Source organism: Limulus polyphemus, unplaced genomic scaffold, assembly GCF_000517525.1.
Source record: "Limulus polyphemus unplaced genomic scaffold, Limulus_polyphemus-2.1.2 Scaffold9345, whole genome shotgun sequence".
Taxonomy (NCBI): domain Eukaryota; kingdom Metazoa; phylum Arthropoda; class Merostomata; order Xiphosura; family Limulidae; genus Limulus; species Limulus polyphemus.
Genome location: NW_013674955.1, coordinates 1 through 13500, shown reverse-complemented (window position 1 = coordinate 13500; position 13500 = coordinate 1). Strand labels below are relative to the sequence as shown.

At 35.1% G+C, this 13500-nt stretch overlaps 1 protein-coding gene across 1 annotated transcript; it reads right to left on the bottom strand.

Moving 5' to 3' along the window:
• Positions 1–218: 218 nt before the first annotated feature.
• LOC106475879 (membrane magnesium transporter 1-like) lies at positions 219–8750 on the bottom strand (the record flags this gene model as incomplete). Its single annotated transcript, XM_013936555.2, has 2 exons — positions 219–2038; positions 8647–8750. Coding segments are annotated over 2 exons (186 nt in total), but the record flags the coding sequence as incomplete, so codon positions are not given.
• Between the last annotated feature and the right edge of the window lie 4750 nt (positions 8751–13500).

The following is a 13500-nucleotide window of genomic DNA, read 5'->3' as shown; positions in this document are numbered from 1 at the left end:
AAAGGCAGCTGCTATACTCACTTACACCAATCATTTTCTAATGACTGAGTACTGTAATCCCCTAATTCTTTACAGACTAACCAAAGGCCAGCAATTTTCTCACTTCTCTCAACTTCAACTAAAACAGCCAAAATTTCACAATAGCAGGAGAAAAATTGCCAATGCTACACCAAAATCAAATAACAAAGGTAATCCAAAAACATGGTGTCCACCCTTTCTTTCTTTTTTCTTAGGCAACATTAAGAAAAAACACCAGACCAATTTCAGAGAAATGATAAATAAACAGGAAATATGTAAGAAACTAAAAGATAGTGTCCATAATCTTTATGTCTTATGCACATTCTTAGTTAATTTAAAGAAAAACAACAACACTGGATCAATTTTGTATTTTTGAAATTTAAGTAATTTGGGATTTAGGTAGAAATACTTTCCTTTTACTGCATACAACTAAAATTAGCCAGAAAGATTTCCATATTAGCTGGAAATGCAATAACAACTTTCTATATGTTCTATGCATATTTTCAGCTCCTTTACAGAGAAAACCCCTTAAACAGTTTTAGAGCAAATGTTGGATTTTGGTACATGTAAAAAAGTGGAAACATTTCCATACAAAATGAAACATAAATATACTAAAATAACTGTAGAAATCTGTAAAAAAATCACATCTGTAACTTCTCTGTTTACATTTTAAGCTTCTGGAAACCAAACTGCCAAAGTAATTACACTTTTGGCTTAACATAGAGTATAGATATTAGTATCACATCTCTGTAACATCAAAAAGAAAAGATGCCATTTATACATAAAATTAGCCCAAAACTCATGTGGAATAAGATCAATTTGAATCTTTACAAGTACATTTTCTAGTTTAAACAACTAGTCAAGCATAATCTGAAAAATATCAGCACAAACTCGAACTTCAGCAATTGTATAAATGTCCGATAATCACTTAAGTCTTCTGCATTGCTAACCTTTAGAATTCATGTGCTTAAGGTTTTTATCAAATATCTTGGAGGTGTAAACTACTGCTACTAGCAAAACTTTACTGGTGTTAGGATGCCACAGCTAAATGAGAAGTTTATTATAATTAAAATGGTGCAAAACATTGAACAGTTTGTACATTATTTCAGCATAGTTTGATTTTGAATGTCTCAAGGTGGGGGCTAACTGTCAACTTGCCCTTCACTCCACTTTCTAAGTTCAATATTTGCCCAAGTTGAGGGGTGCAAAACAGCACATAATTTAGGTATAGATCAATTTTGAATTTCTTGGGTGGGAGTGGGGCAACTTGAAGAATCTTTAAAATGACTACTACTTACATTTCTTATCTGTTCTTTCCTTTCACTTTTAATAAAGTACTCACAGAACAAATGTAATCTAAACATTAAAAGAAACATTCTTCCTACAATGCTTTTATTGCATTTCATATACAAGTGCATTTTGTGTCATCAGTAAATGAGTGTGTATACATATATACATTTCAGAGCTGCGGTGTACTGTATGAAACTAAAAGTGAAACCTTGGAATAGAAACATAGACATTTAGCAAATGGAAACTTGAAGAAAGCTGAGACTTCCTGTACATATCTAACAAGTTTAAATACTATGATTTATTATTTTTCTTAAAGCAAGAATAACTCATTACATTTCTTTTTAAAATCCATAAAATCTTTCAAAAATTCTTAAATATTAAGTTTGACTTTCCTTACACAAACACAAGTGAAAGATTGTGATTGTAATCTCAAGGTTTTCATATATTTATTTGTAAAGAACTTTTACAGCATTAATATAAAAGTTATTGGAATGGCAGGGATAAAATAAATTTACTAAAAATTTTTTCAGTTAACTTTCCAGTCTGGATTTATCCTTACTAGTACAACAAATCAAATTCTTGCTATTATCCTCATGAAGTCCTTCAGGCTCTTAATTACATGCAAATTTTATTTGGATGAAGCATCAATCAGCTCTTGTCACGTGCTAAGGCTTTTCCTCTATGATTGAATGTGTAAAAACTTGGTCTATTTCCAAAGCTTTCATATGACCTGTAAGAAAAGATATTAGTCTGGTCATTCAGAAATTTCATGAATGTGAGTGATAGTTTCAAAATGTGTATGAAATTAAAAAAAAAGAAAAATCAAGGTCACAGAAGATATTCTGTCCACTAAAGTTACCACCCTCCCATTAAAAAAGAAAAAAGTTTATTCTTTATTTTTTAATTCAACTACATGCACTACAAAAGGAATTAAAAACCAAACTAACAATACCTATTTTCAAAAGTTAATATTTTTCTAATTTGAAAATGTATTTCTGATAGATAATGCATCTCCTCACACAGAATTCTGTGTTGAAGTGGTGGAGGAGCCAGAGCAAAATTTTAGATCAGCTCCCTTCAGATAGAAAGCCTATGCTGTGTGACACCAGAGGGCAGTGGGAGACCACTTTTTATCTCAACCAGGGTATACTCTTTGCTCAGAACATAAGGGGGGAAGAGGCATACAAGCTCAAAGTGTCACAGGTATAGGTGGAATGAGAATATGACCATGCAAGCACTTGCACACAAGTGGTTGGGACATGATCAGACCATACAGAGTGTGATCACGTTGATTGTACAGAAAAGGGTTCGGCTGAAGGAGGAATACACATTAGTTATGTGTTACATTTGTAAGGCATGACCTGTACTATATGGACAGTGTCACCAGCACCCCAGTTTTCACCATATTGTGCTAAGCCTAACCAGTGAGGATTCTCCATGGTCCACCTCCCCAATGGCTGGGAATTGGTAAGTGGCAAGGGTCTCTTGTGCTCCACTTGAAGAAGAAAGAGAGAGAATTTACACTGGGGAGACCCAGAGAAGTGCTTGGATCCCCACTAGATCAGCCAGAAAATACTTTTACTGGAGATAGTGCAATAGGTGACTGCAAATCCCTATTTTTAAAATGCAACATGTACAAACCAAAGAAGTGGGTAGTCACTTCTCTAGGTGCTGGCCTTCTTCACGGTAGTCAATGGAATTGGTACAGTCTGGACTGGATAGTTGAGTAACTTTGTATACCATGAGGATACTTCAAGTGGTTTTGCTGAACAGCTCATCTTGCAGTGGCCACTGGCAGAGCCAGAAAAGATGGTTTGAGAGCTTTTTTGTTCTCCTGGCTCGATGTGGATTTTGGGAAACAAGCATACCATCTGCAAGGATCCTTTTTTGATGGAAAGGGAGAGAAATGAAAAAGGAAATAGACATACCCATTTCAAAATGCTGGGTACATTGAAGTATGGAGACCAGTGCAAGTCAAAATCCTGCAGGAGATAAAACAGCCAGACATTCAACAGAAGGAGCAGCAAACATGTGGGGGAATCATACACACGCTTTTATGGAGGATCTTGTGTTAGGGCTGGCAAAGCTGGGAAGCAAGGGAATGAGAAAGGAGATAAATTGAAAGTGGTGAAACGTGAAATAGCCTGTGAGCATCCACATCCAGAGATAAACATACCAATTGGTGAATCAATAGGTGCATCTCCTGTTCAAGCCATTGGTTTTTCATTTTTGTACCACCTTTCTCTCGCTTCTTATTTCCTCCTCCTTGCCTGTCATTGCAGTTGCTTAGTTGTTTATTCTATTGATGCTTCTCGCACCCTCTTCCACCACAATTATATACTCCTATATCTGGACCGATCTGACTTCTGCTGCTTGGGAAATTAAATGTCCTTGCTTTCCTTCTATCTCTCACCTCTATGTTGTTTAGATCTAGGTCAGTTCCTCTGCCCTGTTTAAGCTGTTCATCATGGACTTCACCCTTTCAAGGTCCATGCCATCATCTATTCCTACCCTGGGACCCCCTCTCCTTCTACCCTTATTGGATGGGTAATAGTGTGCAAAACCACATGAAAGACTCAGGCAGGCATGGAAGTTGGACAAGTAGAAAAGTGAAGAATAAAAGAGCAGAAGAGAGCAAAGAGGACAGGGGAAGAAAACACCCTATGGTACTGGGAAAATTGAAATGTAGTGGACAGCACGACTCAATAGTCAGTAATGGTTGAAACTAACAAATCATGGTCAAACAGCCAATTAAAAAATGCAAAAAGATAGAGCACAGCAGGACAGTCAAGAAGAAAGGAAAGGTTGATGGCTGAACAACAAATTACTGCCATTGTCATAGTGAAAGGGTAATAGGAATGTGACAAGAAGGTTTCTTGATATTACAGTCCAGCCCAATGGGCAATGGACCAGAGAAATCTAACATGTGAAGGTGGAGGGATGACATATGATCCCTTGACAAAAAAGGGGCATGTGAGGTTGATGCAAGAGTGAGGGGACATTGCATATATGAAGGGAGATTTGGATGCCAAGTGAAGAAGCAGAGGAAACGAAGGTTGAGGCAGCCAAAGATATGCCACAGCAGGATTCCAGGAGTGTTGCACATCAAGTCAAGGACCTGAAAGAGGAGCAGAAGATAGAATAGGCATATAGAAAAAGGTGAACCAACTCTGGATGAGAGCTTCAATAGCTAGAGCCAATGGATGAGGAACAGGAGACCAGAAGGGTTGAATATTGGAGTTGAAAGGGATGGTAAAGGCATCACAGAGGGACATGTCCAACCAAGATCAAACCCAACAAAAGACATAGGGGCAAAGAGACCACTCCATAGGTTAAATGCAGTCCTGACAAGAGAGGAGGTCTGCCACAAGGTAAATAGCTCAAGGCACATGACAGGCAACAAGATGAACTCAATGTGAATGAGCCTAGAAGAGTAGTTCCTATGCCAGAAAGTGAAGGTCCTGAAGAGGATGTCACCTTGATGGTAGATGTACGAAACAACTGCATCAGAATGTATCATAACTTACTGATCCACCAGAAGGGGATGGAAATGGGAACATGTCCAAAAAAAAGCAATGAGAAGTTTGAGCACATTGAGGTGGAGTGAACTCCTGTTCTGACTCCAAATGCCAGAAGTCATATAATCAACCAGAGATGTGCCTCAATCTGAAAGGGGAGCATTGGTGAAGAAAAAGATCTGGTTGGGGAGTTGGTAAGGGAACAAAGGAAGTAGTACAGGCATGGTCCAGTCCCCATGACAATTTCTTGAAGATAGGGGAGATTCACAAATGAGGACAATGGAACCCAAGAAAGAATCCCTTGGATCCACAAGAGCCACTGTGCACACCCCAAAAGGAATGAAGGGTGTCTGGAAAGCCAGTGTCCTCTTTCTCAGGATGAGAATGAGAGGCATGAATCTTGGTGACCAGATACTCCATGGCTTACAGATGAAGAGAAGATGGAGCTCAGTTGAGACAAGAGATGAAGAAAACATCCAGAAGTACCAAAAGTATCCAGAAGTGGCATGAGAAAGGACTTGGATATCTCAAGAAGTCACCCCAACAAAGTAGCCTCTCACAAGAGAAGGGAGGTGTGAGAAGAGAATGCAATCCTAGAATGGGCCAATAGAAGTCAATCATCCAAGGAAAAGAATGATAGCCCCAGGCCATGAAGATGATGAGTAAAGGTCTTCATGATATTAATATAAAAGGGGCAGACACTTTGTTGAAGAAAAGAGAAAGGAATTGGAAGATGCAAGTATGATGGATGGAATGTAGAAAACATATGGAGTATGGGTCAACAAAGATATGTAGGAAGGTGTCTGACAAATTAACTATGACCAATCACAGACTGGGTGAAAAATTACCATGGATGGGGTTGGAAGGAGGAAAAAAGGAAATGGGAAGAGGAGCAAAGAGAAGAGAAATGGGGAGAGACCATGAGGAGAAAAGGTAAAATAAGTGTCAGCAGAAAATACAACCAATTGCAGGTGAAGAGGAAGAGATGGCTACCCAAAGGGCTGGACATGACAGGATAGTTACTGACAAGAAGAGCAATGAACCAGACAATGGGTAGCAGGAGGACAAGAAAGACAGGAAGGCCTGGAATCTGGAATAGGAAGATTAAGGGTAGACTGATACAGGTGAAGAACAGTAGTCAAAAGGTAAGGTTGAGAAATAACCTGAGAAGATAGCGAGGACTAAAGTTGTACAACTTCAGTCTAGGTCTCCAGAGAGAAATGAACAACACTAAAGATGTTAAGAGTAAAGAAAGGAAGCTCAACAAAAACCATGTACACAATGACACTAATGACTAAGCTGAATAAACTTGAATTAATGAAAAATAAAATTGAGAAATCATAATGGTACTATTTTGATTACTTGGATAGCTGGATTAAATGAAAACAGTAATAATCTTATAATCTGAAAAAGCTGATTACATTTTTATTGTAATTTTGATTTTAATCTGTTATTTTATGTGACATTAAGTGATATAAATGATGCTCAAAGGCAGAAGGGATACACGAGTATCAATTGTTGATAAAAAAAAAGGTGCAGAAAACATTTATGTCCGTGGAAGATGTAAAAAAAAAGAAAAAAAGGTGGAATTCCTATGGAATCAAATAATCTATGCAGTGAAAGTACTACTTACCTTAATGTTGCAACAATTACAAAAGCACTAGCATAATCATGCACAACACAGAACCTAAAACCAGTAAAAGGTTTATTTAAATTAACTACATAAAGGATTAAATTTGTGTATTTGCGTAGTTCATTGCTATGACAGTTGTATTTCCAGTTACGCTTTTGCATATTTTGATAGCTACCAGTTTATTATTATAATGAAAAACTAACGAGTCATTGACACGTAATGAAATTGGTTTTCATTTAAACATCTTTCTATTTCATCACAGAGTAAGCACTTGTTTTTAGTGTGAAAAGGTGAATGTTTCCCATTTGGATGTTCAAAATGTATTGTCTAAAGATCTATGTATCCTCAGAGTTAGATAGTGTTGTGATTTTCTTTGTCATTTCTTTATTTATGAGTAAAATTTTCACATTTATTTATTTAAAAAAGAATATATATGGCCTATTTACAGTGAAGTATAATGTGCTGGTTATAAAAAATACATTTGTTTGTTCTTGAGCACAAAGCTACACAGTGGGTTATCTATGATGGGTTAATCACGAGTATCAAAAACCCAGTTTTTAGCAGTGTGAGCCATCAGATTTACCACTGAGCCACTGGGGGGCAAAAAAACAAAAACAAATATAATTGAGATTTTAACATTATGGATAAATTTTCATTTTTGATACAGAGGTTGATAGTAAAAAAATATGTACATTCCAGTATGTTTCATAATATATTTATTAATAAAACCATATATCCTTTCACATAAAATAAACCATATTCATTTCTACAAATTTTCTATCAAGTTAAGGTAAAACATTCAACATAATTTTGAAAAAATCCCTGCAGATTCTGTCTGGGCCTGCTCATATCATCAGTCATATGTAATTGATTTTATTGGTTGTAAGTTATATTTTTAATGTTGTACCTTAAAATTTTGCAGTAGTTCAGTGATAAGTCTGAAGGCCTATAACACTAAATATCAGGTTTCGATATCCATGGTGGCACAGCACAAATTGCCCATTGTGTGTCTTTATGCTTAACAACAAACAAACTTAAATGGTGGCTACAAGGAGCTGTGGATCTTACTGATAATGTTCAGATCAAAAAGTTTAATAAGATAGGCCTAAAACACCTAGAAAGTTCTAAGGAGGTGAAAAAGTTTTCTCGTACACCTGAAGCTGGATTATAAATGCAAGATATTTGTGAAATATGTAGAGTTGTTTCAAGAGTAGAGTGAGTTGAAAGATAGTTAAGGATATAATTAAAAGTGTTGCATTTTATTCAAGATAGAGGGCTGAATCAGTCAATGTGTTTTTGTGAAGTATTTGGGTCAGTGTTTGCCCAAGTCACTTTGTATAAATAAGTTGATTTGTTTTGTGTTAGTTAACATCATTTCCAACGTACACCTAGAGCAGTGTACAAGTGTTAAAGCTTGTAGAAACATCATAGGAGAAAATAAAGTAACTTATTATTGTTACATGGACTGGACATTGAATCATATTCACCAGATAATTTAAAAGAATCAAAGAGCAAAGTTATTACAATATTGATTAATCAAGTTAATCACCCATTTCTGGTTAACAGAGAAAATACTTGCTACATGGATATTCAGATATAATTATCATATTCATATGTTTTTAAGTATATATATATATATATACTATAGATGGATGGAGAAGATTGATACATAAACACTTAAACTTTAGAGTGTATGTTTGAGTTAGGTCTACAATATAAAGATTCATTATACTACAATTAAAGTTGTCAGCTATTTCAGCTAAGAATGTTTTACATTACCTCATATCCATTATTCTCGTACAATAACAGTGTTATAATATACATACTTTTTTCTAGCAGTGACTATGTATTTTAATGACAATGATAAGGTTTAATTATGCTTCACAAATTTTTATAATTACTGCACAAATAAAATTACCAAGTTTCAAGAAAGAAAGCAGTTGTTGTATTGTCAAAATTGCACTAAATATGGTTGGTTTAGCTATTATAATGATTATGACTTTTGCACATTGGTTAATTGCAAACTGCATAGTTAGTAAGAAGTTATTGTAATGATGCTACCATACTTGCTAAACTAAAATGAAATATATATATATATTTATTTATTTCTAGTTTTAGCATACTTAAATCAAATACAATATTCACTTAGGGAGTTCTTATGTGTTTAAACAAAAATAAATTACATACTTGCTTTCCAATTCTACCGTTGCTCGAATCTCTTTAAATTCTCCAGCCACATACAAAACTCCACACATTGTTAGGAAAAGGCTTATAAGAGTTTGCAGCACAATCTGAAAAAGTTAATAACTTACTACTTAAGAGATTTATAACATTCATAATTAGGAAATATGCAGCTTTTACCACCAAATACTGTATATATATATATATATACACATATACACAAAGGAGAATACAGAAACTGTAAAAAAAAAAAACCAATGCCAACTCTCTTTTATAATATCTACATAGTAATTATATATTAAACACTTGTTTAGAAAACTGTAAAGATGTGGCTATTTCATATCACACTATGCCTGAGACAACACGATGTGCCAGAGACAACAAGTTTTACCAATATATTGCTAGTCAGACAAGTACTTTTTTTACTGAATTATTTTTTAATACACCTTGGAAATCGCTGTTTCTTTGCCAAAATGTAATCACCATTATAAGACTAAAAGAGCAGTGTTGAACTTGAAATATATATTGCCCGAGCATAAATGTGTAGAATCAATAAAATATACCTTCTATATGTATGTTACAAAAGTAAATATAATATAGTGTAAATACAAACCACAAAAGTTATTTTCCTATAATTAAAATATATTTCCAATAGATACTTACCTCCTCTCACAAATATATTTTCAGTATAGAAAAATAATAACTTTGGATATAGTACATTACCTCCATATGTATATCTAGAATCCCATATTGAATAGGCAGAGGGATTATAAAATAATAATCAACATCTAACTTACAATTCATCTAAAGTAACTTAGATAACAAATAACAGGTCAGTATTGAACTTACCAAAGTCCAGGCACTGATGATATGAAATACATAATTCTCCTGTGTGTAAACAAGTGCAAGGCCACACAAAGGGCATTTGAACTGAACCTACCATGGGTATATCAAACAGGTGTATATGTTGAAAAATTTACCACAGATCCCCTGGGAAGAAGAACAATTCTTCCCCAAAGAGAATGACGTGGTGGCACAGCAACAGGTGGAAGGTGCTAGAAAAAGTCCAAAGTGTCTACTCATTGCTTATGTTCTTCTTGAGAAATACTGTCACGTGAAGAGAAATCACCGGCCAAATATATGAATCAAGCTCCTTGCAAATTAAGGCTCGTACCTCCACAGCAGGAAAAGTCAAACCCGATTCTTGGGAAGTCATCACTTACATTAATCACAAGTTCATACTATGATTTCTTGTAATTTGGTAACAAGAAATAAATGCAACAACAACAAAAAAAGAAATGGCAAAAAAATCACATCTATAAACTGTAGCAAATGTGAGAAGAAAAAAAAACATATCTAAACAATGGTAAGCCAATAGAAAGTGAAAACTGAGCAGGAATAACAGAAGGAGCTAGCTGCACCAGTATAGATGGCACAATACTGGAGAGTAGATATCATGTGGAGAGTGCTCACATGATATGTACATGTTCAGAAATGGCCCAAAACTGATGGGGTATAAATACTGGTGAGTTGGCAGCAACATTTTTTTAGCAATGCTTAGAGGGCAAACAAGAGTTTAGGTAGGAGGTAAGTACCTACTGGAAATACAAAATATTGAAGATGCACAAGCATTAGGTGTCCCAGATAGTAATGTTAGTAGAATAAAGTTGTTGTTTTTGGGTCTGGAAGATTTAACATCTCCTCCTACAACCACATTAATATCAGTTAATTTTGGTGGTACAGCTATTATGATGGGCTTGCAGCACTATTAAAAAACAACAATATATATATCCCATTCCAATTTGTAGCTCACAAAATTCAGCTGGCAATTCTGGATACAGTGAAAACATTACCTTGCACTACTCAGTTTGAAGTAACTTTAAAGTAGGTTCTTAAATTTCATTGGAATACCCAAAAAGAAAACAGATGAAAAAAAAAAAATCACAAGGATTATAGATTAAAATTTTGCCCACTTTAGTACTGAATAAGTGTGATGAGTTTCTATAATAGCCAGAACAGCTTTGGGTGCCATGGAGCAAAAACTACAAGCTGTGGTTTTTCATTTGGGTCAAGGTGGCAGTGATGAAGTCACTACTGTCAATTTCATCAAAACATTCTACAATCTAAGAGATATTCAAGAGCCAGTATCTTGTCTATCAAATTCTTTAAGTCTAATGACTTACTGTTGCTACATGTCTAGCTATCAGCAGACATGTTTCTTTAGGTTAGTAGAACTGAAGAATGACTCAAAGTATACACAATATACATGAAGCAGTTTCTTAAGATGTATTACCCTGAGACAAGGATGTTTGGTGATGATTCAACTGATGCCTGGAAGATCATGTTTTTTGGCCATTGCCCCTCAGCTGCCAGGTCAACAAGTAATGCTGGATCTGTTGACAATGTGGTTAAATACATTTATGAAAAGTTTCATATATTTAATGTATGCCAACTCAGGGATTCAATGTTGTGGACTACACACTGTGGCCAGGTAGTAGAGAAAAACTCAACTTGTATGGCAAATCTGACGTTGAACACATCCTAGTCTATTTGTGATGTTCTTTTCAATGAGAGGTAGAGGCAGGAATTGTGAAGGAGTTTAGTGAACAGCCCATACAAAAAGCTTCAAGCATAACAATGTACCAGTTCTGTCTACATACTCTACCATGTTGTCAACAGTGCCTCCTGCTTTAAGCAAAATCTTGAAGCTTTATTTATAAAATAGGGAGTTAGTTACTTTGATTTATAAGTAACTAATAGCAATTTTAAAATAATTTTATTCAGTATACTGGGACTAAAAGACTACCTTCAAGTAGCTGGGCTTGTCTCGATGTTCCCGTGTTGTACTTGAATAAATCTTCATGAGAAAGGAACGAGGTTGGGTGTAAGAACTATACAAGATTATTTGTTTGTACACAATGGGCTATTTGTGTTCTGCCTACCACGGGTATCAAAACCCGGATTCTAGCGTTGTAAGTCTGCAGACATACCGCTGTGCCACTGGAGGGCAAACTATATAAGAACTTTTAAGGTAGGGTGTATAGTTCTATTTTATATTACATAGTTCTATTTAATATTTTTTTTGTAAGGATGGAGGTTTTGAGTTTAATTAGTAGAAATGTTAGAGTGGTTTCATTTCTACTTCAAGAAATTTAAGGGTAACTGCCTTTCCACAACTGGCTATAGACAATGAAAAGCAGTAGAAGCTGAGACGTTGTGGGTGTAAACCACTCAGCTTCATATCCTTATTTGATTTTCCATGACAGCTGACTAGATTAACATTGGCATTTGGATTTTGTCTGATAGATGGGATATCCCCAGACATGATCTGCTATGACAATAAGTTGACAACCTGGATGGATAATGGTAATGCAATATAAATATATATATATTTATTTAATATAAAATCTGATATATGTAATGGATTTGTCATACCGTATAAACGTGATTATGTTAGAAAGGTGTTAAATATTTGGAACAATCAGAATAAACCCAAAAACTACCAGAGGACTCTACAGTTAGGATAGAGTGCAAATTACAGAGGCTTATTTTACAGAGAAAGAGAGTTATCAACAACCAGGTTTAAAACAGAACCAGACCCATGGGATCTCAATCTAGAATTTTTATACAGATTACCAAAATTTCACAAAATTAATAATCCAACCAGACCTAGTGTATCTAACATTGACACATTAACCATGAATTAGAAACTTTGTTAGTTCTATTTCTCAGATTATACAGTTAAAGTCAGTTTCAAATTTGCTTCATTTGTTAAAGACTTAAATTTTGATAATATAGTTTTTTGTGCTAGCTTTGATATAACATCTTTATATACAAACAGTCCACTTAATCCTATTTCTAAAAATTAACCAAAGATTAAACAAGCACATGTTTCACAAGTTACTTGAATTTGCTAACAAACAATCAAGTTTCATGTTCAATGATGAATTTTACTATCAAACTGATGTCACTGACATGGGGTCAACATTAGTTCCTAGTTTAGCCAACTTGTTTCTATGTGAAAAGAAAACATTTGGTTAGAGAATTGCCAGGACAAACACAAACCTCTGATTTACACAATACACAATGATACTGTTGCTTCAGCGAGGTCACGTGACTAGTATCACGCCACCTCCTTCAGGAAATATCATGTTCCTTCATGAATGCTCTAGCGTTTACTAGATATGTGTTAGTCTTGTATATATAAGACGGTCACAACGTGACGGGGGTAATGTAATGAGTAATTGAACTGCAGTTAGAGAGAATATTGTTGAGCACGTGAGACGTTCATTTGAATTATAGCGTGACTGTTGAAATTAAGTGTATCCCAAAGTTATATTTAGAAAGAATAAACCAGTTTTATTTAAGAAAGGACTTGTGTCGCTAAAGTTTCGTCGGAACGAATTTACGGAAAATTAACTAACGAACAAAGATGTAACAAATTGGTGTCAGAAGTGGGATAAAAAAAAATGGAAACGAGAAGCGGCAAATCAAACTACAGCTTAGCAGATTTGATGGCAGCAATACAAGAACAGCAAAAGAAACAAGAAGAACAAGAAGAGAAATTACAGCACTTCTTGGAGGAAAAAGAAACAAGAAGAGAGACAACAGCTAGTTGCAAGAAAACCTGCAACAGTGGCAGCTCGAACAACAAAATAAACAAGAAGATAAATTACAGCAGTTGTTGGAGGAAAAAGAAAGAAACAAGAAGAATGAGAAAAAAACAAGAAGAGAGATTACAGCAGTTGTTGAAGGAAAAAGAAAAGAAACAAGAAGAGAGACTACAGCAGTGGTTGAAGGAGAAAGAAAATAAACAAGAAGAGAAATTACAGCAGCTGTTGGGGGAAAAAGAAAGAAACA